The sequence below is a fragment of the Fusarium oxysporum genome, chromosome 5 (assembly GCF_000149955.1).
Source record: "Fusarium oxysporum f. sp. lycopersici 4287 chromosome 5, whole genome shotgun sequence".
Lineage (NCBI taxonomy): Eukaryota > Fungi > Ascomycota > Sordariomycetes > Hypocreales > Nectriaceae > Fusarium > Fusarium oxysporum.
Window position 1 is genome coordinate 3,373,088 of NC_030990.1, and position 25,223 is coordinate 3,398,310.

The 25,223-nt window shown below is 48.8% G+C and overlaps 8 protein-coding genes across 11 annotated transcripts in view; 3 read left to right on the forward strand and 5 right to left on the reverse strand.

Moving 5' to 3' along the window:
- FOXG_02159 (uncharacterized protein) overlaps positions 1 to 12,717 on the reverse strand; it is a gene marked incomplete at both ends in the record, with an annotated part of 14,866 nt that extends 2,149 nt beyond the window's left edge. Inside the window, 2 exons of the mRNA XM_018379481.1 lie at positions 150 to 5,367; positions 5,785 to 12,717. Of these exons, the coding sequence (XP_018235527.1) occupies positions 150 to 5,367; positions 5,785 to 12,717 (12,151 nt within the window). The remainder of the gene's footprint in view (positions 1 to 149; positions 5,368 to 5,784) is intronic.
- A 142-nt stretch (positions 12,718 to 12,859) lies between these two features.
- FOXG_02160 (uncharacterized protein) lies at positions 12,860 to 14,576 on the forward strand. Its single transcript, XM_018379482.1, has 2 exons — positions 12,860 to 13,616; positions 13,704 to 14,576. The coding sequence occupies exons 1-2, from the start codon at positions 13,398 to 13,400 to the stop codon at positions 14,028 to 14,030; spliced, it is 546 nt and encodes a 181-aa protein (XP_018235528.1). The 5' UTR covers positions 12,860 to 13,397; the 3' UTR covers positions 14,031 to 14,576.
- Positions 14,081 to 15,582, reverse strand: FOXG_02161 (uncharacterized protein). 2 transcript variants are annotated; one of them, XM_018379484.1, is made up of 3 exons: positions 15,107 to 15,582; positions 14,878 to 15,054; positions 14,081 to 14,806 (listed from the first exon to the last, which is right to left on the reverse strand). In XM_018379484.1, the coding sequence occupies exons 1-3, from the start codon at positions 15,260 to 15,262 to the stop codon at positions 14,366 to 14,368; spliced, it is 774 nt and encodes a 257-aa protein (XP_018235530.1). In that variant the 5' UTR covers positions 15,263 to 15,582; the 3' UTR covers positions 14,081 to 14,365. The 2 variants fall into 2 exon arrangements, with proteins under 2 accessions (XP_018235530.1, XP_018235529.1); XM_018379483.1 differs by having other exon boundaries at positions 14,878 to 15,057; positions 15,107 to 15,579.
- On the forward strand, positions 15,049 to 19,078 carry FOXG_02162 (pyrroline-5-carboxylate reductase). 2 transcript variants are annotated; one of them, XM_018379486.1, is made up of 3 exons: positions 15,049 to 15,135; positions 15,221 to 16,445; positions 16,562 to 18,072. In XM_018379486.1, exons 2-3 carry the CDS (start codon positions 16,367 to 16,369, stop codon positions 17,512 to 17,514), a joined length of 1,032 nt encoding a protein of 343 aa, XP_018235532.1. In that variant the 5' UTR covers positions 15,049 to 15,135; positions 15,221 to 16,366; the 3' UTR covers positions 17,515 to 18,072. The 2 variants fall into 2 exon arrangements, with proteins under 2 accessions (XP_018235532.1, XP_018235531.1); XM_018379485.1 differs by having other exon boundaries at positions 15,049 to 16,445; positions 16,562 to 19,078.
- On the reverse strand, positions 15,681 to 15,872 carry FOXG_18242 (uncharacterized protein; the record flags this gene model as incomplete). Its single annotated transcript, XM_018398303.1, has 2 exons — positions 15,681 to 15,749; positions 15,801 to 15,872. The coding sequence occupies 2 exons, from the start codon at positions 15,870 to 15,872 to the stop codon at positions 15,681 to 15,683; spliced, it is 141 nt and encodes a 46-aa protein (XP_018235533.1).
- FOXG_02163 (histone acetyltransferase type B catalytic subunit) lies at positions 17,406 to 19,697 on the reverse strand. Its single transcript, XM_018379487.1, has 3 exons — positions 19,498 to 19,697; positions 19,160 to 19,441; positions 17,406 to 19,109 (listed from the first exon to the last, which is right to left on the reverse strand). Exons 1-3 carry the CDS (start codon positions 19,514 to 19,516, stop codon positions 17,971 to 17,973), a joined length of 1,440 nt encoding a protein of 479 aa, XP_018235534.1. The 5' UTR covers positions 19,517 to 19,697; the 3' UTR covers positions 17,406 to 17,970.
- Positions 19,650 to 22,860, forward strand: FOXG_02164 (uncharacterized protein). The gene is made up of 2 exons (XM_018379488.1): positions 19,650 to 20,284; positions 20,337 to 22,860. Exons 1-2 carry the CDS (start codon positions 19,974 to 19,976, stop codon positions 22,126 to 22,128), a joined length of 2,103 nt encoding a protein of 700 aa, XP_018235535.1. The 5' UTR covers positions 19,650 to 19,973; the 3' UTR covers positions 22,129 to 22,860.
- FOXG_02165 (uncharacterized protein) lies at positions 21,612 to 24,670 on the reverse strand. Of its 2 annotated transcripts, XM_018379489.1 has the most exons (7): positions 24,311 to 24,670; positions 24,184 to 24,255; positions 24,058 to 24,122; positions 23,821 to 24,002; positions 23,129 to 23,766; positions 22,891 to 23,080; positions 21,612 to 22,839 (listed from the first exon to the last, which is right to left on the reverse strand). In XM_018379489.1, exons 1-7 carry the CDS (start codon positions 24,395 to 24,397, stop codon positions 22,595 to 22,597), a joined length of 1,479 nt encoding a protein of 492 aa, XP_018235536.1. In that variant the 5' UTR covers positions 24,398 to 24,670; the 3' UTR covers positions 21,612 to 22,594. The 2 variants fall into 2 exon arrangements, with proteins under 2 accessions (XP_018235536.1, XP_018235537.1); XM_018379490.1 differs by lacking the exon at positions 24,058 to 24,122 and having other exon boundaries at positions 22,373 to 22,839; positions 24,311 to 24,647.
- Positions 24,671 to 25,223: the final 553 nt, after the last annotated feature.

Sequence of the window (25,223 nt, forward strand, 5' to 3'; positions counted from 1 at the left end):
TCTTCTTCGGCACCAGCTTCATCTTCCTCTGCGTCTTGTTCACCAGAGTCGTCAACATCTGGCTGCTCCTCGCCCTCTTGTTTCTTTGCATCTTCATCTGCTGCCATCTTGCTCATCGTCCTTTCTTCTGGCCCCTTGGCCCTTTTCACCTTGCTGGTCTTTGTCGGCTTTTTCTTCATCCTCTCCATCCCACATCTTCTCGTCAACGGCAGTGGGATCTAGGTCATCGACCTCTCCAGCTTCTTCATCCATATCGTTCTCCTCCTCCTCTTCATCTCCATTCTTCGAACCCTCATCATCATCATCGGCCCCATCGACACTGCCCATGTCTCCTTCAAGCTCCTCATCGGCCATATCCACCGCATCTTTTTCATCTTCCATTTCGCCGTTCTCCTCCTTGTTGGCTTCTTGGGCAAGCTCGGACAAGTCCTCATCAGGCTGGATGTCCTTGCTGATGTCTTCAGCACCTTCACCATCACCAAGACCAGTTCCAGACTCCACTTTACCAGATTCACCAGAGGTTTCATCAGACTTTTCTTGTGGTGTACAGAACCCTTGAGAGGAAATTTGAGTGAACGTCTTGGTCATGTTATAGGACATATGTGCTATGGCGCTGTGTATGTCGATAACTTGCATCAGGGTCTGCTGAGCGAGATTAACATACTCATTCAGGACAGGACATGCGATCGTCATAAGACTCATGGCCGCCTGGCTGAGATTCGGTTCTTCGAGATGAATCTGCTTCAGCATCTTGATACAGCTGGCCACACTCCTCTCGACCTCAGCAATACGGAGTTTGGTAAAGAGATTTACGAAGCCGTCGGCGTGAGTGGTGAGCCAAGCAGGTTCGCCCTCTTTGTGATTAATTCCCTTTGCGGCCTTCTTCACGCTCTCCATCGCGACTAGGATTTTATCGCAAAGTGTCGAGACAGCATTTGCAAAAGTGGTTATCTCCATGTCGTCGGATGTAAGGCTAGGTGCGGCTTCTTTTGTAATCTTGGTCCAGCCAACAATCTGGACAAGAATGAAAGAGAGTTCCGGCTGCTCCGTGTTCAATTCTTCGAGGTTGGCGCGGAAACTAGCCAATTCACTCGAGAAATTCGCCTCAGCACGAGCAGCTGCTTCGGAAGACACACCATCTGGAAGCTGGCCGAACCCAACATTCAAAGTATGGAGAGACTCGAATCGCCCGTGCCACGACTTCAGCTGTTCTATAGTCGCAGTGTACTTCATTTCCCCCAGCTTCTCATGGATTTCAATCAAATGAATGGCATGCTGGAGAATCTGAACAAGCCAAGGGCCAAGGCGTTTCCAGTCGGAGACTGCTGTCTTACGAATGAGAAGTCCATGCTCATGAGAAAGTCCAAGGCGGTTGAATTGCGCTGTGGATTGTTCAAGAACTGATAAAAGGGAGGCACCAGATGTGATCGAATATCTCTGAGTCAGTAAAAGGTTGAGCATTCCTTCAACAAACCCAGCACTTCGCGCAACCTCGGCACTGGTAAGATCCTCAGAATGATCTCGAGAAGCAGCCCTGACCTTGGGGGCTAGATCGAGAATCTTGTGCAAGTGATAGTCCATGGCTTCGGCAGAATTGTTCGAAGGAAGATGCACAGGCTGCATTGACGACAACACAACTGATAGTGATGCCTGCTCCGCAAGCTTGTCCTGTCCTAGGTTGTGCTTGAAACCCATTTGCCGAAGATCGCGCAGGGTATCTGCAAACAGTTTCCTCTTTCTTGTCTTCAAGTGCTTGACTTGGTCCTTGTTCTCATCGGTCAAAAATGGTGGTGTCTCTTTGCGAAGTTCCGTCATTGACTCGCTCAAGCTAGAGACGTAGTCATCAACAATTTGAGGTACCTGGCTTGTCATTTCTGGATTGTCTGAGATCTTTCGCATGACAGAGACAGTTTTAGAGACGTTAGCAAGTCGCTTGTGGCCATCGGTCCACCCTGGCAGAGCGTTGTTAAGCTTAGAAAACACGTCCGCAGAAACATCCGTAATAGGAGATTTATCTCCTACATAATTTGCGTGGTGGACGTCTTGATCAGGTAAACCTTGTTCAATAATTTGTTTTGCTTCCTGACCAAGAACACCGCGAAACTTTCTGATGATTCGGAAAAGTTTCTGGTGAGACTTGCGAGCACTTTCCCGAAGTGCATTGATATTTGTGTCTTTCCAGCTAGCCATTAGCAGTACGTCCTTCATCTTCTTCTCAATGGGAAGGCGTCCTTTGTAGATAGTTTCATCCATAATCTTCTCGTAGCGGGAATAGTACTGGATGAAGTTGGACAACGCATGCAAAATAAGTTGAAGTACTGGGTAATCTTCAGTCAATAGCTTGAGATGGCTCTGAAGTTGACACAGCAATGCCAACCGAGCTCCATATTGCCCAACTATTGCTGTCGAGAAGTACATCTCCAGACTTGAGATGAGAGAAGAAGCATATTCCTCCAACTCGTTGGGGACCTCGACCAAAGACAGAGGCACAGCGATAACAACTTGATAAGCAACGAACCACCAAGAATAAGCATCATCTTGACACTTCTTCTGTTCCATATCGAAGAGATTGGCCCAAGTTGAGAGTTCCAATCGTCGCCAGCGGATGACCGTATCCGTAAGCAGGTTGTGAAGAGTAAGAACACCATATATTTTGCTAGCCCAGCCGCCGAATTGCCATTCGTATACGTGGCTGTGGAGGTATTCAACCTTAGGAAGAATCTTGGCCAAAGGTTCGGTATAAACAAGTTCGAGGACCTGTTCGCAAGCATGAATGACATCAGCCAAGGGTTGCATATGTCCGATTTCGTCGACCATTTGCAGCTCCCGGAACCGAGACTTTATTTTGTGCATGAGGACAACGAGCTGGCGGGCTTCAGGAACGTTGGCATCTGTGTAGAAGTTGTAGGATTTGTCCACAGTGTGTGATACGAGAGAATCAAGCTTGTCATTCAGGAAGAACATGGTTCCGGCCAACATCTTGCTTGTCAGACTACGGTCAATGTTCTTGTGGTCGATGGTTTCTGAAGTAATCCTATCTCCCACAGATTTACAGGCATCCTTTAAAGCCGTAGTAGCTTGCGGTGGGTTGAGAAAGAGACTCTTGTGAATTTCGGCCACTCGAAGCGACTGATCCCGGACTTCATCCGGCTTCTTGTTGGTTGGGACATTCGCGGTTTCGTCATCGTCGAAAGTCGGAAACAGCTCATTGAACTCCTCGGCATCAACTTGCTCCTCATCTTCCAGGGAACCTCGAAAGCGATACAGACTCCCCTTGGCGGTTTGTTCTTTGCGGTCTGCTTCAAGTCGCTTAGTCCATTCGTCAAACAAACTGTGGAAACTTCTGAACACCATCTCGCGGGCTTGTTGTTCGATATTGTCGATGCCTTCAATGCTAGCAACTACTGACATGTAGTTGAGAAACTCAAATGTTCTGGACGAGAATTGGCCATCCGTTTGATTCCACATACTACCACCAAAGAAAGGAGTGACCTCGAGAAGCTGGTAAGAAGCGGGTGCCAGGCTATGGGCTGAAGCAGCGTCACAAAGGGAGAGCCCTATCATGAGGCAACGAAGCAGGTTTGACGTAGGCCGAGTCATGTCTTGATATGCCTCAAAACGAGCAGAGAGTCGATCCAAGAGTCTGAGAACATTTTCCCTGACAAGCTGCAACTCCTCGGTTGCTCGGGCCGGATCTTTGTCGAGAATTTGAAGTGCCGAGGACAATGTAGGACCTGTAACTGCCTTTAGAACGTTTGAGAACTCAGCATGGAGGCGGTTTAACTCTGATTGATCTGGTCTGTAGATAGGGCGGGCCTCTTCGGGAAGGGGGCCTAAGGCAGCAGACTCTGCTTCGAGCAATCGAATGCGTTCATTCGTGTCTTGCCCAGTAAAAAGCTTTTCAAATGTCCTCAGCGACTCTGTTCCCATATTGAGGGCAGCATGCATCTCTTGAAGGAATTCGCGCTCCATCTTGGGTCGGCTTTGCGGATCAAAAATGCGGTCCGGAACGTACAGCTTGACGGTTCCGATGCTGAAGTGAATCCATGCAAAGGCCGAGAGTTGGGCCTCTCGTTGAATATCGTATTGTAGAGTTGCAAGAGCCTTAAGAGCCGGGATGAGATGCTCGACTGCAATTTCGCGGAAGTGGTCTGTCTCGATTCGGGGCGCCAGATCATCAAAAGCACGAGAGCTGTGGGCAAGGTCTTGGGATGCCAGCTGGGCGGCCTCAATAACAGCATGCTTGAGACTCTGTTTATGGGCGCTGAAAACTTCGAGGACAAGCTGGGACAGAACATTGTTGAGCCGTGTCAGAGGGTTTGCCACCACATCCGCACTCAGTTTCATGATCTGTCGGCCGGCGATTGGAAGCTCGGCTTCAAGAAGAGCCAATGAGCCAAGATTGACGGATCCTAGGCTTTGCAGCTTATACCAAAGACGAGTAACAAATTTGCCATCCCAAGAGAATTTGTTCTGGTAAACCAGGTTCTCCACCGATTGAAGAAGCGCGGCTTGACGATTAGAGCTGGCCAGCATCATTCCTGCCTGTGTAGGTATATCGGACAACACTTGTAGCTCTGTGTCGCCTGAGGGCAGAGATTTGAGCATTGAAACCTGGCGGAGTGCTTCAAACTCTTCCATCATGAAAGGCTTACGTTCTACTTCGTCGACCCCGATTCGACTCTCCAGAGACTGAATTTCAGTAGTAAGGTCCTGTAGGAGGCTGTCGACATTAGGAGCGTCCTCACGGAGAATTCCAGAAGCCTTTTCCAGTGTAGCCATAGCTTTTGTGAGATCAGGAATTGATGCTCCAGCCTTCCATCGCAATGAATCGAATCTTGAGCCTAGTTTCTCGAGTTCTATTGTGCGATCCAGAATCATCTTTGTAGGCAAAGGAGTAGGTCTGAAAATGTGCCAAAGCAACTCCATGCTTAGACCAGTCGATAATTTGAAACCAGCAGTAAAGTCTTTGCTCAGCCGCTCGATGAGCAGAGAGACAAATTCTTTTTCTTGGGACCCAATCGATGCATCCAAATGTTTTTGAAGGAAGTTTGCACCTTGAGCAAGGTGTGCTTGAAATTTTGCTTCGTCAAAGTCGGTTTCAATACCAAGACGGACGGTCCTCTTGAGATAGCACACGGTGCCCCTCACAATGCGGACTCGCTCCATCCATGTTTCGAACGACTCAAATTTGAAGCCGAGCCATTCTTTTGCCGTGTTGATTGCAGACAGCAAGAAGGAAGCTAGCTTAACGGTGGCATCCTTAGACACAGCGGCGACGCGGTCACTTATCAGTGATCTTTGGAGTCGGTTGAGAGCAGTCAACTTATTGACCTGAGCCTGACATCGCTGGTCCTCAATTGAATTCTGCAGGCGATTGAGTTCATGATAAAACTCCAAGCATGCACCAAGCCATCGTGCTTGGTCTGGTGCAGATAAAAGCTGGGCGATAGGGAAGTTGTTTAGAGGATGCAATGGTTGCGCAGGTTTGAGTCCCTCAGGAATGGGCAAAGAGCTATATAGATGAGAAATCCCATTGACACCATCAGCCCCATTACTTGAGTTCAGGAAGCTGAGCAATTCGGTCACTGCAGAGCTTAATGCCCTCCTGTGTGTGTAATGGTTGGATAGAGTGCCCGTAAACCGAGGCAAAACAGATAAATCAGTAATCGAGAGTGTCTCAAGAGCCCGCTCGATGACCTCAACAGACCCCCCAGTGTTAGAAACAGTATCGGAAATCTGGCGGGAAATGTTGTATCTTTGAAGGCTACTCTCCACACTCACAACGCGGTGGTAAGAGGGGTCAAGGGATGGTGGTGGTGTGTGAATGTGAATTTCAACAGCGCGGTTTCTCATCGCGCGGGAGAGTTCGCCGTAGCGTGGGTCCATCGTCAAGAAGATCCTGAAGTCTGGATGAGGGCGTACGACTCTTGGCTCTCCACCAGGTCCGCAATGCTCATTGATACTCAGAAATCCATTCGGTTCGAGGAGAGAATTCAATCGATCCAGTACTGAGGCGTTACACATATTCGCGTTATCAAGAACCAACCATTGACCTAACTGTAGGGCCTTGACGATAACACCATCCAGCCATTCAAAACGGGGGTTCTCTAGCACTAAAGAATGCTGGAGGGGGATAAGCGCCTTTGACAATGCAGTTGCCACCTCAGAGTCTGCAGGTACACTGCCAAGTAGGTGTTCTACAGAAGTGGTGATCGGGGGAAGGGAGTCAACGTCGCCAGTAAATCCATCGAGCAAATGAAGTAGATGAAGGGCTCCGATTGGGATATCATCAGGCACAGCCGACATGATAGTGTTTTGAAGATCCAGCTGAAGGGCCCGGAGTGCCGCGTTGACCTCCCGGAGAGGGTCCGCCTGCTCGAAGCCACCGACAAGATCCATCGTATCGATGTCGGCGTTCATTGGAAACACCACAAGTGACTTTCCGGCCAACGCCGCAACATGTTCCAGAAGAACGGTTTTGCCATAGCCTGACGGACTGCTCAAGATACAGGGAACATTCTGTTTGACGCAAATCATGATTGATTCAAGCTCAGGCAGCCGAGGGACAATATCAATATTGGGAAGTCGTTCTGGCTGTGAATGAGGGTGTCTGTCAAGTAGTGCCAAACCAACTTGTCCGAACATTGGGTTAATATCATGGTACAAGCTATGTTGTCGTGGCAAAGACCCAGAGATAAGAGTAAAGAGGTTGTTGACCTCCTCACGATCTCGCTCCGTTCTAAAACGTTGTCGCACAATAATATCGAGGAAGTCATCAGCGTAGGCGTTCTGAAGCAGTGGATCAGGCGAGTCTAGAAGTTTTAACCAGCGAAGCACATCGCGTAAGTTGAATTCCCAAGGGCTCCCTTGAGCTCCGAATGACTTCTCAACTGCAAGCTTGTGATCCAGCTGAGACACAAATTGGATAAGTTGGCTGATCACTGATGGAGAGATCTTGGGGTGATTGTGTGCTGCGATCAAGTTCAGATCATCGTCCGAGAAGACGTCGGCGTACACAACGATAAAACGATTAACGAAGGAGGCGGGCAATCCCTTTCGGCCACCGCCTTGATGGTGAGGGTTTTGAGCTGCAAACAGGCGGAAGTCTGGATGACGTTTGAAGACTTGGTCCAACTCGGAGATGTAAACTTCACCTCGGTGATCGAGACAGGCGTTCAACCCTTCCAGAACAGACTGAGAAGCAAGGTTCATTTCGTCCAAGAGTACCCATTCGCCCTTCTGCATAGCCTGCAGGAACGGCGCGTCTCTCCAGGCAAAATTACCAGCCTCTGCTCCTTCGACTGGAACGTCTGTACCAAATAAATCCATCAAATCGGTCTGGTCAGACAAATTGATTCTGGTCAATGGCTGCCCACATGCCTGAGAAAGGGCGGCAACCAGAGTCGTCTTTCCTACACCAGGGCTACCTTCGAGAAGAATTGGTTTCTGCATTTGCAGTGCACGAAGGACTCGCATAGCGTTCAGACGAGTGGTAGGCGCATGGAAAGCGAAGCCAGGATCAGCGACGCCTGTGGAAGCACGGGGTATGCTGAAGTGCCCAATTGTCAGAGAACTATCATCCATGGAGAGCTCCGGATGAGTTTCGTAAACGCCAGACACATCCTTGCCGATGAGTTCGCTTAGCTTGTCAAGGCACTTCTGTCGCTGTTGACCAAGAGACTTGGGATCCGTGGCTAGAAGAGCAGAAGGGTTCGCACCGATGCTGTCAATAAAGATTGTAGAGGCACCATGAACCAATGAAACAATAGGCTCGTCGGACTGAAAGGTATTAATAAATTGTACCCAGACGAGAATTTCTCTGACGGAGAATGATGCTGAAGCCATAGATCTGAAGGTATCGCTGAACCAAGCAGCGAATTTGACCACAATTTCAACCAGTTGCTTAGAGTCACCGTGAAGCTTTGTCTTAACAATCTCATAGATATCCTCGGTCTGAGACAAAGCTGGAACCCAGATCTCAGTGAATCGGTTTCGCAGCGCGGGCGACAGTTCTTTCTTTCCGAAGTCGCCACCAGGATTCATAGTAGCGAAGAACTGGAAGCCATCTGCTCCGACGACAAAAGAGTTGTCTATTCCCTTCTCGGCCAAAAGAAGTGTCCTCGAGGGCTCGAGTACAGAGTTCAGACGCTCCAATACTGAGTCATCGGCCAAGGAAATCTCATCCAGGAGGAAGAAATGGCCTTCTCGCATGGCCTCAACCAAGCTTCCGTCCGCCCATTCAAACAGAGCCTTGCTTCGCGTCTCATGTGCAGTGATACGTTCTTTCACCTCTTGAGGAATGTCGCTGCTGACTGAAAGATCCAGTGCTTTGTATCGATCAAGACGATCTTCTACGGAGCCAGAGACATCCAATCCGAGGCTTTGCAGAACCGACTTCAAATCCACATCCAAAGCATCGACAATAGCTCCACGATTACGGACAGGTCTTTGTGAACCAATCAAATCACCAGTCTCAGTATTCTGGTGAGCGTTAACGATATGAAGCTCTTTCTTCAATGCCTCCGCAAGCAATTGAACAACTGTCGTCTTTCCACAGCCTGTCTCACCAACCAGAAGGACGGGTTCATTGTTGCGCAACGCCCGAGAGACAAGAACATAAAGTCGGCGCATCGCATGCGTCCATACCACGCCTTGACTGTTGGGTTTGCTGGTGAACTGCTTCAGTTCAGGGGCCACTGTAGCGGAATACAGGTCTAGGGGATTAATCTTCACTTTGAAGACCTTTTCAATGACCTCCTTAACTGCGATACGCTCCTCTTCATTACGGACTCTTTCGGCCAATAGCATAAATCCATGAGCAGCAATCTCCTCGCGGGTATCAGCTTCTCGCAATGCCCAGCGAAACAAATCACGAAGTGTCGCAAAACTGTCCTTCTGCTCGAATAATCGACTGGTTTGGCGAAGCCTGGAGAGTTCCTTATAGACATTGACAATTCTTCGGCAATCCGGAGGAGAGGTGTTGCGGCTTCGTTGCTGAAGGATAAACTCCAACTCGTCTTCGGGAATATCATCAAAGTGTAATTCCAAGAATCGATTACGGAACGCTCTTGAGAGCACCTTTCTTCCGCCGTAAAGACCAGGAGGGTTTTGAGTAGCAAACAGGATGAAGTTCTCGTGAGGTTTGACAATTTCTTGTGTTTCGGGGATCAGAAGTTCACGGTTGTCATCCAAAAGACGATTCAAGGCCTCGAGGACATCAGTCGGTGCTAAATTCAGCTCATCAAGTACGATCCAGTGACCTTGGCGCATTGCTTGAACGAGAATGCCTTCTTGGAAACGGAGCTTCCCATCAGAACCTGAGATGTAGGTGCCCAGGTATTCTTGAAGATCGGTGTGTTCGTGGTTGTTGATTCGCACGAACTTGTTACCAGTGAAGTTTGCGAGGTACTCAATCATACTTGTCTTTCCGGCAGAAGTAGGGCCTTGAATCAGAATGGGGAAACGTCTTGTAGAAGTGGCTCGGACAAGGTTCAGGAGGTTGCGTTCAACGTAAGGGGTAATGATATAGTCTTCCCGCTCAATAGGGGTTTCGCTGCCCTGGAACAGCCAGTATTGTCTGTCTCTGTTCTTATTCTTGAACCGGACATACTGCTTTCCGTCATTTGGGTGTTTGGGGGCCTGGGAAAGTAGAGACTGGGGGTTTCCATGTTTCTCGAAAAGGTGGTGGGATATTAGGGGAACAAGCATCTTTTCAGACTCTCGGTCAAGGAGGGTAAGGAAGCCCATCGAGAAACCCTCATACAAAGCTCTTCGAACACCATAGTAGGGGGCGATGGTGTTCACATAGCTAAGAACTCGTGTGAGGGTTCGAAGACTGAAATGAGGTACTTCGTTCGCGCCATCGACTAACCGTTTCTCCTCAGCTAGTCGCTTGGTGTTGATATATAGACGGGCAATATCATCTGCCGCTTGATCATTCTTGCTGTTGCTGCTTCCCAGGTATGTCTTGATGATTGTCAGAAGATCCTTAAGGTCTTTATCAGGACTGGAAACATAGACTTCAGTAAATCTGGAGCGAATGCCCACTGGGAGGTCGCGTTTTCCGATATCGGTTGCAGGATTCATCGCACCGAAAATGCGGAAGTTTGGATGTGCTTCAATTTTCTCAATCTCGCCAGTTTCGGAGAGTAAAATGGATGGTCTTTCGTCAGGTCCGGTCAGGAGATCCGCGATACTCTCAAGCGTGTCAGGCGACGCGAGATTTATCTCATCAAGAAGAACCCAGTCACCGTTACGCACAGCCTTGACTAAATTTCCCTCCATGAAAGAGAAAGCAAAGCTGCCTGAACCTCCAGAGATCTGTACATCAAACTGCTCAAGATTACGAGCAAACATATCCCATCTTGGACGTAGATCGAGCAGGGTCTGGAGCTTTGACTGAGTTTTTCGACGTTTTGTCGGTTGCTCGCCGTCATTCCTGGTCTCTGCTTGTTCGGTTTGAACTCTTTCGAGCTCTTTGACGATCTTGTTGAACATTTTAGGAGCTTCCTTCCACAGCTTTGACACCCTTGACCACTGCCCCTTGGCAAAACACTTGCCAACTTGTTCAAGATACTTCTGATTCTTTGACGCGGAAATACCTGTCGCCGAGAAAAGGTCTTCAAACTCTTCCTTCAGAGGCATCGCCAACGTCCGAGTGTTGACTGGCTTGAAGCCACCGAGAAGATCGCCGACTTCACTCTGCTGGGACAAGTTGACAGCAATAAGCTTATGGCCCAAAGACTCAGCCAATTGCTGTACAACAGTTGTTTTACCGATACCGGTTTCTCCCACAAGAAGGACAGGTTCATTTAGCTTGACAGCTACGGCAATCTGTTCCAACAGCTTCTTGGCATGCGCTGTGCTAGCGAAGGGTCGTTTGGATTTCTGAACTCGGTTCGATTGTTTCTTCTTCCGTAACACAGCACGTCCAATGCTGAACTGGTTATCACTCTCGTTCAGATTGGGTATGTGTGTAGTGAAGTAGTGCTCTGCTAATTCCTTGGGTAATTGCATCTCCTCAGCAATCGCAATAATGAGCTGTTTGCCAATTTCGGGATCAGGGCAACTTCCAACAAAGCAATCAACAGCTTCCAAGAACATCTGATCACTCGTTGTCTTGGTGATTGGCTCTTCTCCCGTCTTTGACCCAGCAGCGACCAAGCATTCGCGCAACCTTCGGCACCATTTGAGCAGATCTCGCAATGTCACTTGACGATCCATAATATTTCGGCCTCGTGCCAAAGCGCCTGGCGTGGAGCCAAGACGATATAAACGAGCATACACTGCCAGAATGCTAGGAATAAACTTTCGCAAGATGGGGTACGTCTGAGCCACAACATCCTCGAGTTCAGACGCTGCGAGGGCCTGTGTACTCAGAGTTTGCCAGAAACGAATGCCAACCAGACTTGGCAGATTCTCTCGGCCATTCATTCCCCTGGACGTTCGCACAGTTGCAAAAAGTCGGAAAGTGCTGGCTGCTCGTATTCTTTCGCCTCGGCTTGGGATGAGGAGTTCCTTTCTTTCGATCAGGGGTAGCAGCGTGCTAAGGACCTCAGTCGGCGCCCGATCAAGGTCTTCCACCAATACCCATCGACCTTCCCTCACGGCTGTTGTCAACACACCGGGCCTCCATTGAAAGCTACCGGGCTTCGAGTCAGTCGAGTATAGCCCAATAAGCATTTTCGCGTCCGTTTGTTCATTAAGGTGCAATGTGACCATGTTAGAATACATGCCGAGTTGCTTGGCTATTTCGTGAACAAGGGCCGTCTTTCCAACGCCAGGAAGACCATATAACATTACTGGGTCAGATTCACGGAGCATAGTCGCTAATCGCTCCAAATTTGAGACGGTCGTGGGGGTGAGGACAAGGTTGGAGGGTTCTCCGGTTGGACCTAGGGGTCTGGGCAGGATAACGTTGCCATAACACACGACGTAAGGAGTGAGGGTTTGCGCGAGCGGAGAATCACCTGTTGCAGCCTCGTGGGCGACCTGCACTTCTTCGCGCAGGGCCAGGAAAGACTTCACTCGAGACTGTTCGTACAGCGAAAGGAATCCATAATCAATCGATCGACCGTCGAAGTCTGCGAGGATAGCCTCACTCTTGCCAATATGTTCCTGAATAAGAGATTCAAGCTTCCAATCGGACCCATGGAGGAGTTGGATAAAAATTCGAGTCGCAAGATAACGCACAGCTCTGCTTTCATGCTTAAACAAGGTCTGCATCAAGGCAGCGGATGTCAATGGGCCAAAATTGCGCGAATCGAAACTGATTAACCTCCAAACAACAAGGAGGCTCTGTAAGAGGATCTCTCCATCCTGTTCCATGGCATTCTGGTCTAACCGTAAGGGTGGGAGTCGGAGAGAGGGTGAATTCGTCGTTTGTTCGGGAGTAGAGGAGGCGTATTCAATAAATGTTGAAAGGTAAGGAGCAAAGGGTAGAATTCGGGCTAACGCTGAGTATATTCGTATGCGCTGTTGTCCATTTCCGGGGTTGAGAATCCATCGAGCACAAATGTCTGGGAAAACATGCTCGAAATGCGCAAAGATACGCTCTGTAAGTGGCGGGCAAAGAGCGGCCTCTGCAACAGCATCTAGCAGTTTCGTCGAGGACTGGTCTTGGATAATGGCCAGTATTTCTGCTGGCAGATGTTCCAATACAGTCGCATCCGCAAGGAGCGACCTCCTCTGCCGCGAGACATCAATCATTGCCATGATTGCGCTCTCTGTTGACGAAATTTCGGCTGTCGATGGTTTGTGGTGCTTCCAAGCTAAACCTGAGAACTGCTCTCTTGAACTTTTTTTTCGTTATCTTATCAGCCACTACAAGGTCAGTACGCTAATCTGCTTTAGTTCTGAACCTGGCGTATGTGGATTGATTTTACACTTCATTCTCTAATCAATCCGCTTGAACGTCGATTATTCTTGTTATATTTACAGTAAAACTTGGTAATTTGAGAAGATGTGTCTTGCATCTTTGCGAGATTGGCCGTAATTTATCGCAATATAATTCCGGCGATCCTCTCGCCTAGACACCTATCTCGCCTATATCCTTCACCGGAATGCTAACGCCCTTTGCCTACCAGGCTGGGTCAATCAATAACGTTTCAACAACCACATCATATCGTTTGAGCTTATATACTTGACGACTTCTAGCATTTACTTCTTCCATGCCTCAACCCATGCAAGTTTCAACAATGTGCATAGTCGGATGGAATGCTTCAATTCAAGGATGCAATGGTTCGATGTAAGTGAAGACCCAATTATACACGTGATACAGCCGCTAGCCCGCCAAACCATCGAGACAGCTCGAAAAACTTCAAGACGCTTCCTCAGACGCCCGCACGCGACGACTCTTCGAATTGAGCAACCCCCAGCCAACCGCAATCACAAAAATGGCCATGTCTTGTCGGTACGCCGCCCAGAGCTGTGCTCGCCACCTCCGATCCGCTCGCGCTGCCCGGGCACCCACACAGTTCGTCCGAATCTCAGCTGCCTCGAGGAGATGGAACTCAACCGATGCCGCTCCTGCCAACCCCAAGATCGAAGCCATTGTCGATCAGATCAGCCAGCTTACTCTCTTGGAGACTGCTGACCTTGTTTCAAGCCTCAAGGTTAGTGAGGACAATAACCGGGCTTCAATTGAACCTTGGAGGGGTTATTTTGTCGCCGTATAATTGCTAACTGGAACCTCCCGATAGACCAAGCTCAACATTCCCGATATGCCCATAGGCGGCTTTGCTGCTGCCGCTCCCGCTGCTGCCCCTGCCCCCGCCGAAGAAGCCGAGGAGGCTGCTCCTGCTGCCGCCGAGAAGACACTCTTCACCCTCAAGTTGCAAGGGTTCGATGCCCCATCCAAGGCCAAGGTTATCAAGGAGATCAAGAACATGCTCGGTCTGAGCTTGGTGGATAGCAAGAAGTTCGTCGAGAGTGCGCCCAAGATGATGAAGGAGAACGTCCCGAAAGAAGATGCTGAGAAGATTATCGCCGCCATGAAGGAGCTGGGCGCCACTGTGGTTATGGAGTAAAATGGTTGGATCTCTGGGGCACAACGACTGGCGACTTGGCACGATAGATGGCTGGATTGCATGTGTAAAAACATCTGTACTAGTATCTAACAATATGTACCCTTAGAAAGGCTCATTTAGCGATGGGTTCTTTTTAATTATGATATCATATTGAACAAATGTATTGTTCACCTACATACGACCTCAATTCTCATGGCAGGTCGATCTGAAACCTCGCTACGCTAGCCAGCCATGCCGAAAACGACGGGTATCAATACTTTTCTCTCAATCCTAATTCGAGCCCAGAACCGAACGCCGACAAATATCCATAACAATGCAAGATGATTCGGTTCCATTTAGTGACGGTTGCCGTTCGCTGCTCCATGATGATGCTGGCAATTAGACTGTATCTCCATCTCTTTTTGAAAGTCATCCAGCTCTTCGGTGAGCAGACGGTCGTCGTCTTCTCCAAAGTCGCTCGTTTCCTCCCACAGTCTGTCCATCTCAGCGTTCTCGGCTTTGGGCACTGCCCAAATGCTTTCGCGCTCACGCTTGTGGCGCTCGCGGTCCTCCTCGATTCGTTGCTCAATTTGACGTTTGTCAAGCTGGTGTGACGTGCTCCGTCGACCTGGCTTAGGTATGGTTTGTGAAGGGGGCATGTCTGTCATCTCGACATCTCCATTTGGTGAAGCTAGGCCTAGGTCTTCGACATTTGTCTCACGTTCTTTGATGACATCTTCGATCTGACTGACTGCTTGCGGCTCCAGGTACCCTTTTCCTTGAAGACCCTGCAAGACCTGCACCGACATGTGAGCCACAGGTTCTAGAACAAATCTGGGGTTGCGCCATGATGCGGGGATCAACTCACCTTTCGGACCACTTTGACGTTGGCAGCACCTGACCCATCATCCGGGGCAACAGCATCGACGACACGGATAATGTCCCGTTGCATCATTCGAATGTAGTCGGGGTGTCCGTCACGTTGCGCCATATCTAGGAAGTGCTCGATAAAGTACATGATATTGGCACGTATGTTCATATTGTTCTGCTATCTTGTGTCAATGCCGAGTCCACTGAGATAAAATGGTCCGACTTACTCGTTCAAGCTGTTCCAGGATGCACGAATGCAAGTCCTCATCCATATCTCTGAATCTAAGCGCATATTGTGCGGCTTTCTGAGCAGATGTAACTGACGCGTTGAGATGTTGAAGCTGTGAGGTGAAGCGCATTCGCACTTCAAATGGGTCGGCCATAATGAGAACGCCGTGAGTTGGTTGTGCAAAATGGAAAACCTCAAAGCGATATACTATCGGAAGGCCGGAAGACTTGAGAAACCAACCACGGCTTGAGAGTATCACAGCCAAAGGCAGCAAGAAAGAACACCAAAAAGCTTTGGTATAAGGTCGCTACAGTATGTAAATTGTTTAGCTGAATTAGGTGGTAGGTGAGAAGCCCAGATAATTTGTTGATGAAGTTGATAGTGGGTCTGCAAGGGAAAGGAGCTGTGCCACGTTGTGGCCGTGCTGAGGAGCGAATTTGAGATCTTGAAACCGGCGGGAATAACCAGGTCTCACCGTCCCGCAATATTTCTTTTTCTTTTCCAGCTTCATCCCTCCTTCACACGAAAGGAATCGATCCGGCCCGGACAAGCCGAAGGTGTATCGCATGAGTCTAACCATAAGAGGATCCCGGTGAAGACCTGTCGCGTGTGAAGGTCTTCTGGTGAAGCCCTGAAGCATGCTCAGGGGCGTCAGATTCACGAATTACCTCACTTCACAGGGGTTCACTTACACGGTCCAGGCTAGGCTTTGGGCTTGTCTGGAAGAAGTCGGAACCCAACGGGAGGGCACTGACGGTCTTCATCTCCTGACATGGTGAGACTTTGCCTGTCGGCAATTTGCTTCGTCTCTTTTCTCGGTGAATAGCACCCGTTTGGAGAGTTTGTACATAGAAATATCAACGGGCGTGAGTCTCAAACTTACCCCTTATTTTCGACGTATTCCGTTTTTGCTTCGTCTTGACTGTGTGGCCAGGATGCGCATTGGGCAGCAAAAGCACTTTACTTTACGTTACCTGGTAAAGTTCAATCTTTTGCGCGCATTTGCTTCTCAGTAAACAGGTAGCATTTGTTTATAAGTAGAATTTTTCCGCATAAATATGCTCTCTTCCTCCATTTCCCCAGCTTTTTAGTTATCTTTCTTATTCTCAATTCCGTTTTCCCCCCATTGCTTCCTCCACTAAACCACTTGGGCCCCCGTCCTTGACTCAGGTAGCATCTCCTCTATATCAAAGTTTTCCCCTCCATATAAAACTTTTGGATAACAAGTGGTTTTTTTCTTTCGTTTACTGCAAACATCATGTCTCCCAACACAATGGCTCTCACGCCTTATGGTTCAAACGGCAGTACAGACCTCACAATGGCTGTTCTTGGTTGTGGTAAGTCGACAGAAATACCCTTGGCACCAGATGCGGATCGTCGTTCTTTTGAGGACGATGCTATATATTTCTGCGGGTGTTTTATTACGAAGTTTTCATCTGCTAACAAATCCAAGGAACCATGGGAGTTGCTATCCTCAGTGGTATCTTAAACTCACTCGCTGAGATGCAAGGACCTAAGCCCCTCCAGTCCCTCCCCAGATCAGGAACCTCAACTCCTGGCGACGAGGTGCCTGAACGACTACCTTCACGCTTCGTTGCCAGCGTTGCTACTGCTGCGGGCGCTAAGCGTGTCAAGGGCGCTCTCTGGGAGCATTCCTCCATTCTCAAGGTTGTCCACAACGACAACATTGGTGCCGTTCAGCAGGCTGAGGTTGTTCTGCTAACTTGCAAGCCATGGATGGTTAAAGAGATCCTTAGCGAGCCTGGTATTTCAAAAGCTCTGCACGGCAAGCTTCTTGTCAGCGTTTGTGCTGGTATCACAGTAGAGGACATCGAAATCGCTCTCCACGGCGCTGTACCCTCCAAGGACCCAGAGGAGGATGGTCGATGCCGCATTGTCCGGGCCATGTGCAACACAGCTGCCGTGATCCGTGAATCGATGACTGTTATCGCTTCTCCTAGTTCTCCCCTCGACCATGCCACCGAGAGCCTTGTTACCTGGATCTTCAGGCGCATTGGTGACGTTGTCTACCTTCCCACGCGACATATGGATGCCTCGACAGCTCTGTGTGCTTCAGGTCCCGCTTTCTTTGCCCTGGTGCTAGAAGCTGCCATTGATGGCGCTGTTGCTATGGGCATTCCCCGTGCCGATGCTCAGCGCATGGCTACTCAGTCTATGAGAGGTACTGCTGGTCTTGTCCAAAATGGCGAGCACCCTGCTCTTCTCCGGGAGAAGGTTTGTACATCCGGTGGCTGCACTATTGGTGGTGTCTTGGTTCTTGAAGAGGGCAGAGTCCGTGGCTCCGTCTCAAGAGCTGTACGTGAGGCCGCTGTTGTGGCCGGTCAGATTGGAAAGGGGGCTGACGGTGTAAATGGCACCAGGTTTCCCGGTGCACGTTATGAATGAATGGATCATGACCACGATGATCGGTCAGAACTTCCCAGGAAGTCCTGGCAACCATCATATTCATGTTCCCTGCCTATCTCAGACCCCGAGGTAGTCTCGGACTTTCAATCACTGGAACCAGTCTACGAACCAAAACTAGAGTCCAAAGAGGTCGCGGACATGGCGAGGGAAAGAATACAAAATCCTAGTACCTTCTTCTATCTTATCTTAGACTCGATAGTACTTGGCAGTTCTTGCTGCAGACCTTCGGGGGGTAATTATTCTCGCCTCTGTTAAGATAATAGGCTTGTTTGTTTGCATGGCATGGCATGGCACAGCATAGGTTAAGTACACCGGATATAGGTGTAATGGTTTGATTCATACACAAGATCATACATTTTTCTCCGTCCATTATTCCCAACGCCTAGCTAATCCGTTCATTCGGTTAAGCCTCAAGAAATTAAAATACATAAACACCTAAGAATTCTGAACGCGAGCTTTCTTGCTACCGGTATCCTGCTCAGTTTCCTCTGTGTCCAGCTTTCGCTTGCCATTCGCTATTGATTGGCTTTGAGAGTGCTTCGCTGAGCGTTCCAAGGCAGACAGGATACGCGCATACTCTAGTCCAACACCCTGCAGAGTGTCATCAAGCTTGTCAACGCGCTCATGAGGTTCGATTTGAGATAGGACATCTTTGTTGTGACGGTACAGTCGCTGTTTAACAATCAGACTCCAGACCTTGCCCTGGTGCTTGTCGGCTTGTGTAGCTTCTGGCATGTCTCCATCAATGTCCATTGTTGGTCGTACTGATTTGGGAAGTTGAGACATGAGGTGCATTTCGAGGACCCGACCAAACTGGCGAGGTGCAATCTTAGCCTGAAGTCGAATAGTCTCAAGCTTGTCACTGCCAACAATCAGTTTTGGCAGAGTTCCCTTCCTAGGAATGGCAACTTCTGTATCAAGTCGCAGGTCGTTGAAGTCGGGCATCGTGCGGAGGAATTGCAAATCGCAGATGTCTCGCAAGTCATCGAAGGCTTCGTTTGGGTCCTCCACGGTGAACTCATACGTCTGGGGAATCTTATGGTAGTGCTCGAAGATGGTCTTGTAGAGTCGTGCTCCGTTGCCTTTGCCCTGGAAAGGGGGTAAAATAACGAATTGAGATAGTCTTGTTCGGGAGGGTAACTCGGCGAGGTCCACCTCACCATTTGGCAGCTCCCACTCATCGCTTCGAGGCGATGCTGGGGGCGTGGGCGGCTGGAAATAGTAAAATCGGTAGATGGTTGAGTAGCCTACAAACACATACGAGGTCTTGTCCGCCACCTTTCGCTTCTGATAAAGGGCAAAGAATGTCCATCGATCGGCATCAGAGAGATCAAGCTCTGTTGAGTCCATCTCGGGATCTTGGCCGATATAAGTGCCTCCTTCGATGAAAAGAGGAACAAATATCTGCAGGCGGCTGTTGAGTTGCTTGATAGCTGGGTCGGCGAGATTTCCGCGCCAGATTTCGTACTCGCCATCAGGACTATCGAAGGTCGCATGAAGGGTTCCGGACGGTACCCAGTTATCGCCCATTAGCTTGGAGCTCTCTTCGAAATCGCTTGCTGTGGCAAAGGCGACTAGGTGCTGTTAGTATTTCTTGTTGCGCGTTCAAGGAAGAGTTACATACTCTTAGGCAAATGATTGCCTTCCTTGAGAATAGCTGCCACATCTGTAGGCTCAGGTCCTCCAACAACCTTGAACTTCTTGCTGTAGGATGTCTTCAAGTGCGGTCGCATATCGTTAGCGCGAAACCGCAGGCTGACCTTGAGATCTTTGTAGCCAAAGATCTGTTCTTCCTCGCCGAAAATCGAGTATGTGTGTCGAGGGTTAAATGTAGCAAGATGTTGAAGGCCAGATTCGGAGGGAGACACCAGGCTGATATGAATCGCCTCGTTGGCGTTGGCAAGCCCTTCAATAAATGTGTCAGTATTTGGCAAATCAAGTTGTGACAGCCGCCAGACTTACACTCTTCGACGTTTGCCATTTTTTGTGCTTGCTCTTAACGAAAGCAAGAGTAAATCGTCGATCAGAAACACAATGCGACCTGGTGCAACGAAGTCCTGAAAAAGATGGAATCCAAGTCGCGATGCGCTCGAGTTGTGAATGGTTGTCGTTGTCTGGGTGAAGGGGTCCACCGAAACGCGACTTTACGCGATTCAATTAAATGCTCCTGGGCCAAGGAGATGCGCCAACGCCATTCAGATTTCGCGCCCAATTTTCCAGGCCAATCTACCCCAAAACCGGGTGTGTGCCTCATAGGGGAAATGACGTAAGATATTGCCAATACGTACCCTCAGGCTAAGTCCGAACGGTCCGTGTACCCCTGGCTATCGCATGTCACTCAAGTCTCAGTCAATCAAACCAAACCATCTTTAGAACTTGGACTTTCGCTTCGACCTTATCCTTACAAATTTGTGCGCCATGCGCTTCGACTCTTTGAAATGTTACACATAACAAGCAGTTCGTCGCCGGTTGGCTCTGCCATCTTCTCGTGCATCGCTTTAGTTGTCATATCTCTCGTCGTTCTCCTTATTTTACGATACTATCTCCCGCTACGAACGACACCAGCCTTTTATCTCATTCCCATCTTCTTCGCCTTATGGCTACCAACCATTGTCGTGATCCTCGTTCCGGTCGATCTTGCCTCGAGCGCAGTTACTGGTGATGAAGAGTCAAGGGGAATATGGCTACCTGAGCGAGTCATACTTGTTTCATGGCGCATTTCATATTGGTTGACATTTGCATTGACATGGTATGATGATTTGGTGCACTGCATCGCGGTGGAGACTAACGAGTATATACAGGTTTATTCTTCCAATCCTTGCCGAATACTCCGACTCTGGATACCGAGAACCATACGACAAGTTCATGTACTCGGTTCGTAGCAATGCCCAGTTTCACGCCATTGTCTTAGGTTTTGGTTTCGTGGGGCTCATTTACTATGTCATCTCCTCCGGCTTCTCCTTCAAGGTCGACGTTATTAAGGGAACTATTATGGCTCTCGCATACTGTTGGGGATTAATTCTCGCCATCTACCTCATGGGTCACGGCTTAGTATCGATACCTCGACGACTCATGCGCGGCGCAAGCATCAGTGGACGACTACGACGACTCCAGAGCAAGGCGCCCAAGGTTTACGAAGAGATGGAGGACTCGATTACCAAACTTGAGGATATTGAGGTTCAGGTTGCGGAGCTTGGCCGACGCAAGACAGGAAGCGCAAACACATACCGAGACTGGATCGAAGAACTGCAAGAAATGGCCAATCTTCCCGAGTCACAACCCCGAGGCACCCGATTTGGTTCCAGCTCCGATAGCAATATTATCCCACATGTCATCACCGAAAAGTATCTTGCCGATCTCACTAGGAAGTATGTGCGCGCCAGACACGCTCGATCTCGATATGTCAACGCTTGGAGTGACCTCGTTCAAGAAGCTGCCGAAACGCAAGCGATCCTGGACTCGGCAGCATCGAAAAAGCTCGACTTTGGCGAAGTGTCACCTCATGCAACCTTTTGGGAAAAGACCGCCATCCTGACACCATATACTCGATACCTCTACTATTACCAAATCTTGCCTTATGCTCAAGTCCTTCTCGGTTTATTCTTGGCAGCAGCCTCGGCTTGTATCGTCTGGTCTGAGGTCGTCAAGTTTGCATTCCCCAAGCTTTCTATCATCAGATTAACTGTGGTTCATCATTGGGTTGGCGATAAGCCTGAGGTCGGCTTCGCTGGACAGGCCATCTCGTCATTCTGGATCTGCTACATGTGTGCAGCGGCACTTATTTCGATGACCGAGGTCAAAGTCTGGCGAGGTCGGGCCCTTGTTCGACGAAACACCGCTCATGAGTCCGCTTTTTGGTATGCGATGCAGGTGGCCAAACTGACTATTCCTATCTCTTACAACTTTATCACCTTCCTTTCGAGCCAGGTCTACAACAAGACTGTCTTTTATCACTTTCTTGGACAGCTCATCGACTTTACGCCACTAGGTCGTTATTTTGACGACCTGTTTCCTGTGGTCGTCCTATTCCCTGTGTTTGCTACCCTTTTTGGCATTTACGGTCGAGTCAAACGAATCTTTGTTGGTATGGATGTAATGGACGACGAAGAAGAGAATGGCACCACTTATGGTACCGGATCCTGGCGGGAAGGCCGAGATCTCATCTCTCGTGAACTAGGTGGAAACACCCTCTTTCATCGCAGAGAAGATGCACTTGCTAGAATAGGGGCTGCTGGAACAGTTGGTGGTAGATCTGCTCCAATTTTGTCTATACCATCCGCCCATGGCGCCGCTTCTTCACCTGCTCGGTCTCCAGCTCGAGCTCCAGCTGCGAATGCCCGCCGTGGCCCAGAACATCGCTATGGTGCAAACTGGAACGACGAGCCGCCGGAAGACGATAACCTCTTTACCATCATCGGTCACCGTATGAAAAACACCATGGATGGTATCGAAGCCCCTAAATGGTTTAACGATATCAAGAAGCCAAAGTGGATGGGTGGCGACGATGATACTGCAGGTGCTGGATCATCAAGCTCGGGACCTGATTTCCGTAGATGGTTTGGTGGTTCTAGCGAAGGCCAGATTCGTATCTAGCAACATCATTTCTATACATTGGCGGCGCAAGGTCTTTTGGGGAAAAGCAAGAACTCTTTGGTTTTTATTATGCTTTTGTACTGTCTTATCTTCCCTACTAGAGTCGGTATGGATAAACCGTCGTGGAGTTGAAGGACTAATTAGGGTTTTATTGACATGTTCATGCGTGAGTCGTTTCTTATTGTAAGTCGGACATGAGGAAACGGACTGGATGCTACCTGGATATCATGGAGGCAGCTATTGATCCTGTCATAAGACGCTCATATTTTAACGTATTGTATTTATATACGAATATATATATATATGTATGTATAATGCATCGTGTTCGTCAAATTTGGTTTTATCTATGAAGTGAAGTCGTCCATATCGTCACAAATGGCGTCATTGTGTTCATGAGTCGTAAATCGCGTTGTGGCCAAGAATTTCCATAATGGCATCAAAATTTCAAGCAGTGGCTTCCTCTTCCTCATGGCTTCGGGGGTGGGCTGACAGTGTTCCAGGTATTGGCTTTACTCATTGTTCGCTTCCTAAGGGCAAACATGATCTCCTTTTCCATCTTGTCGATATTCTTCTCCAGGTCTGCGTCGTCCTTTTTGTGCTGCTCTTGGCGACGTTTGTCGATAAACGTCCAGGCTCCGACTATCAGCGCCGTTACGGGAACCGTTATGGCAAAGTACACCCAAAGCTCAACAGAAATGACAGGGTCGGCATCTGCGTCAGCAAATTAGCAACGCCAATAGATAATTGAGAACCATAGCAAACCTTTTCCAAAGTCAAAGAATGTCATGCTGAATACGGATGCGAGATATGTTCCGGGTAAAAATAGGGCACCCATGAGCGACAATGTCTTCATAGCCGTACTGTCTCGCTTACTAGCATGGGCTATTCGCCTCTGCTCTCCTGCAATTTCAAGGTTCAGTCTCGCTTCACGCTGTGACATGATATTATAGAGCTATTCAAGAATCAGTAACATCCTGTGATGAGTTTGAGGGTGACTGACCGCTTCCCGCTGAACCTTGAGTCTCTCGAGAGTTGTATGAATGTAATTCTCCAAGCCTTTGAGCTTGACTTTGTAAAAGTCCAAACGAGATGCCATACTTCGATGCAATTTTTGAATTTCCTTGCGGTGCTTTCTTTCAGCTTCAATTTGCTCCTCGGCCGCAGGAGCCAGTGTCATCCAAGCGAAACGAAAGGTTTCCATGGCCTTTTCCATCTCTTTGACTAGTGCTTCATATGCTTGAGGTCGTTTCCACATGACATTGCCGTGGCACTCAACCAGATCACGACTTAGACCATCGATATCGATAAATCCGTTTTGAAAGTACTGTTCCTGCTCCTCAACTTCATTGCGCAAACTCACGGCATTTTCGAGACGGCGAAGCCAGTGCCGAGCCTTTCGTTGTTTCTCGTCATTTTCGGGAGATAGATCATACGTGAGGATGATGATGGGGAGTAACATGGGATGTCCAACTTGGTTAGCACATGCTTTGAGATGAGTCAAGGACTTTTCAACTTCTGAGCTGGGAGTGCCTTTGATGAAGCCGGTGGTGACCCCGGTCTTGAGGGAATGTGAGAGAAGCATCTCCCAGCCTCGTGTTCTCCCTTTCTTGAGAACATCTGATTTACGGTGGACAATTTCTGGTAAGATGTCAGGTGATGAAGTTCAGGAGCCCAGGGGGGGAAGAAACTCACGCAAATGGGGCTCGTCTTCATCCTGGTCGTGAGCAGACCAGAAAAAAGGACCAACTACTGAAGTCGTTTCGATTCCTCGATGTGGCAAGTTCAAGGTACGAACCATGGAACTGTATCTATCCGGCGGAAGTGAGATAACCTTTGGGAGAAACGTATCGGGATGCTTGGCGTTCTTTTGAACTCTTGGCGGCGGCGTTAGTGGGCTCTATCTCGATATTTTGCGACTTTGAATCTCACATTATTCGTACACCACTGAGAAGCTTGGTGCCAGACCTCAGATGATCTGGCGGCGCAAAGGCACCCTATCCTTGTCAATTGAGTCCTGTGATTTGAGATACTTTGCAGTTAAAAACATTGACTTACCCTTTGATGAAGAAAGTTGTCAAATTCATCATCGGGCAAGGGGTGCTCCTCGCAGACATCATAGAACGGATCCTAGTGAGCGTATTAGCAAGCATTGTTCTTGATATAAAGCCCATTCGAGACATACCGAGTAATTGAAGACCTGGATGTAGCTGGTCTCTTCTTTGACAACGCGACACTGGTCAACGTAATGTCGAAACAAATAGTCTTCCATTGCGACCGCGATGCAAGAACACGAGCTCAGATGCTGCGTGTGCGACAGATATAGCAGTATCTCTCCTGTAGGTATCCAAAGGGCGGGTGTTTTTTAGTTGATTGAAATAGATCTCTCACATGTCCTAAAAAAGCCACCTCCACCGGATTCGCTGCCCGTCTTGGTCCTTGCAGGTCGCTAGTCAAAGCTTGGCGGTGGGCTTTTTGGGGAACTCGATCGAGAGGTGAATGTACGACATGCTAAGAGAGAAGAAAACGTAGAAGCAGAAGAATCGGTGAGTTTATAGGTACTAGGCTAGTAGGTATAACGATATGGCAGGGATTGTGACTACCCAGGTATTGGATGAGGCTGAATCAAATGTCAGCCAGGGTGACATCCATTGAATGAAGCAGGGACCGAGAAGTGGACATGGCCTGTCGAAAATAAGGTCAATGATCAAATGAGTTAATTGAAAGGGGAAAGCCTTCGCTTGTCTTGTCAAAGCGAGCATTGCCTTATCATCCCGACCCCGCGACTTTTTGATATTTTGTGTGAAAAGGGTAGCGAAGACGAGCACCTTCTTTCATAACGGTCCGTCCCTCGGGACATTGATGGCGGCCGCTCCCAAAATCCCAACCCCAGCTTTACTTAGCGCCACTAAAAAGAGGAACCCGAACCCGTTCTTGAGTGGCTAAGTGGAGAAACGAAACCTGCTGGAGCCATTCAATCACAGTGGAGGAAGATGAAGCAGAATTGCTAGCTGGGGTTTCTATCTGACAAGAATTGAGAAGGAAACGTCACTAGCAACGTTGATAGACTGAAGATATCGATGGAATTGCGCATATTC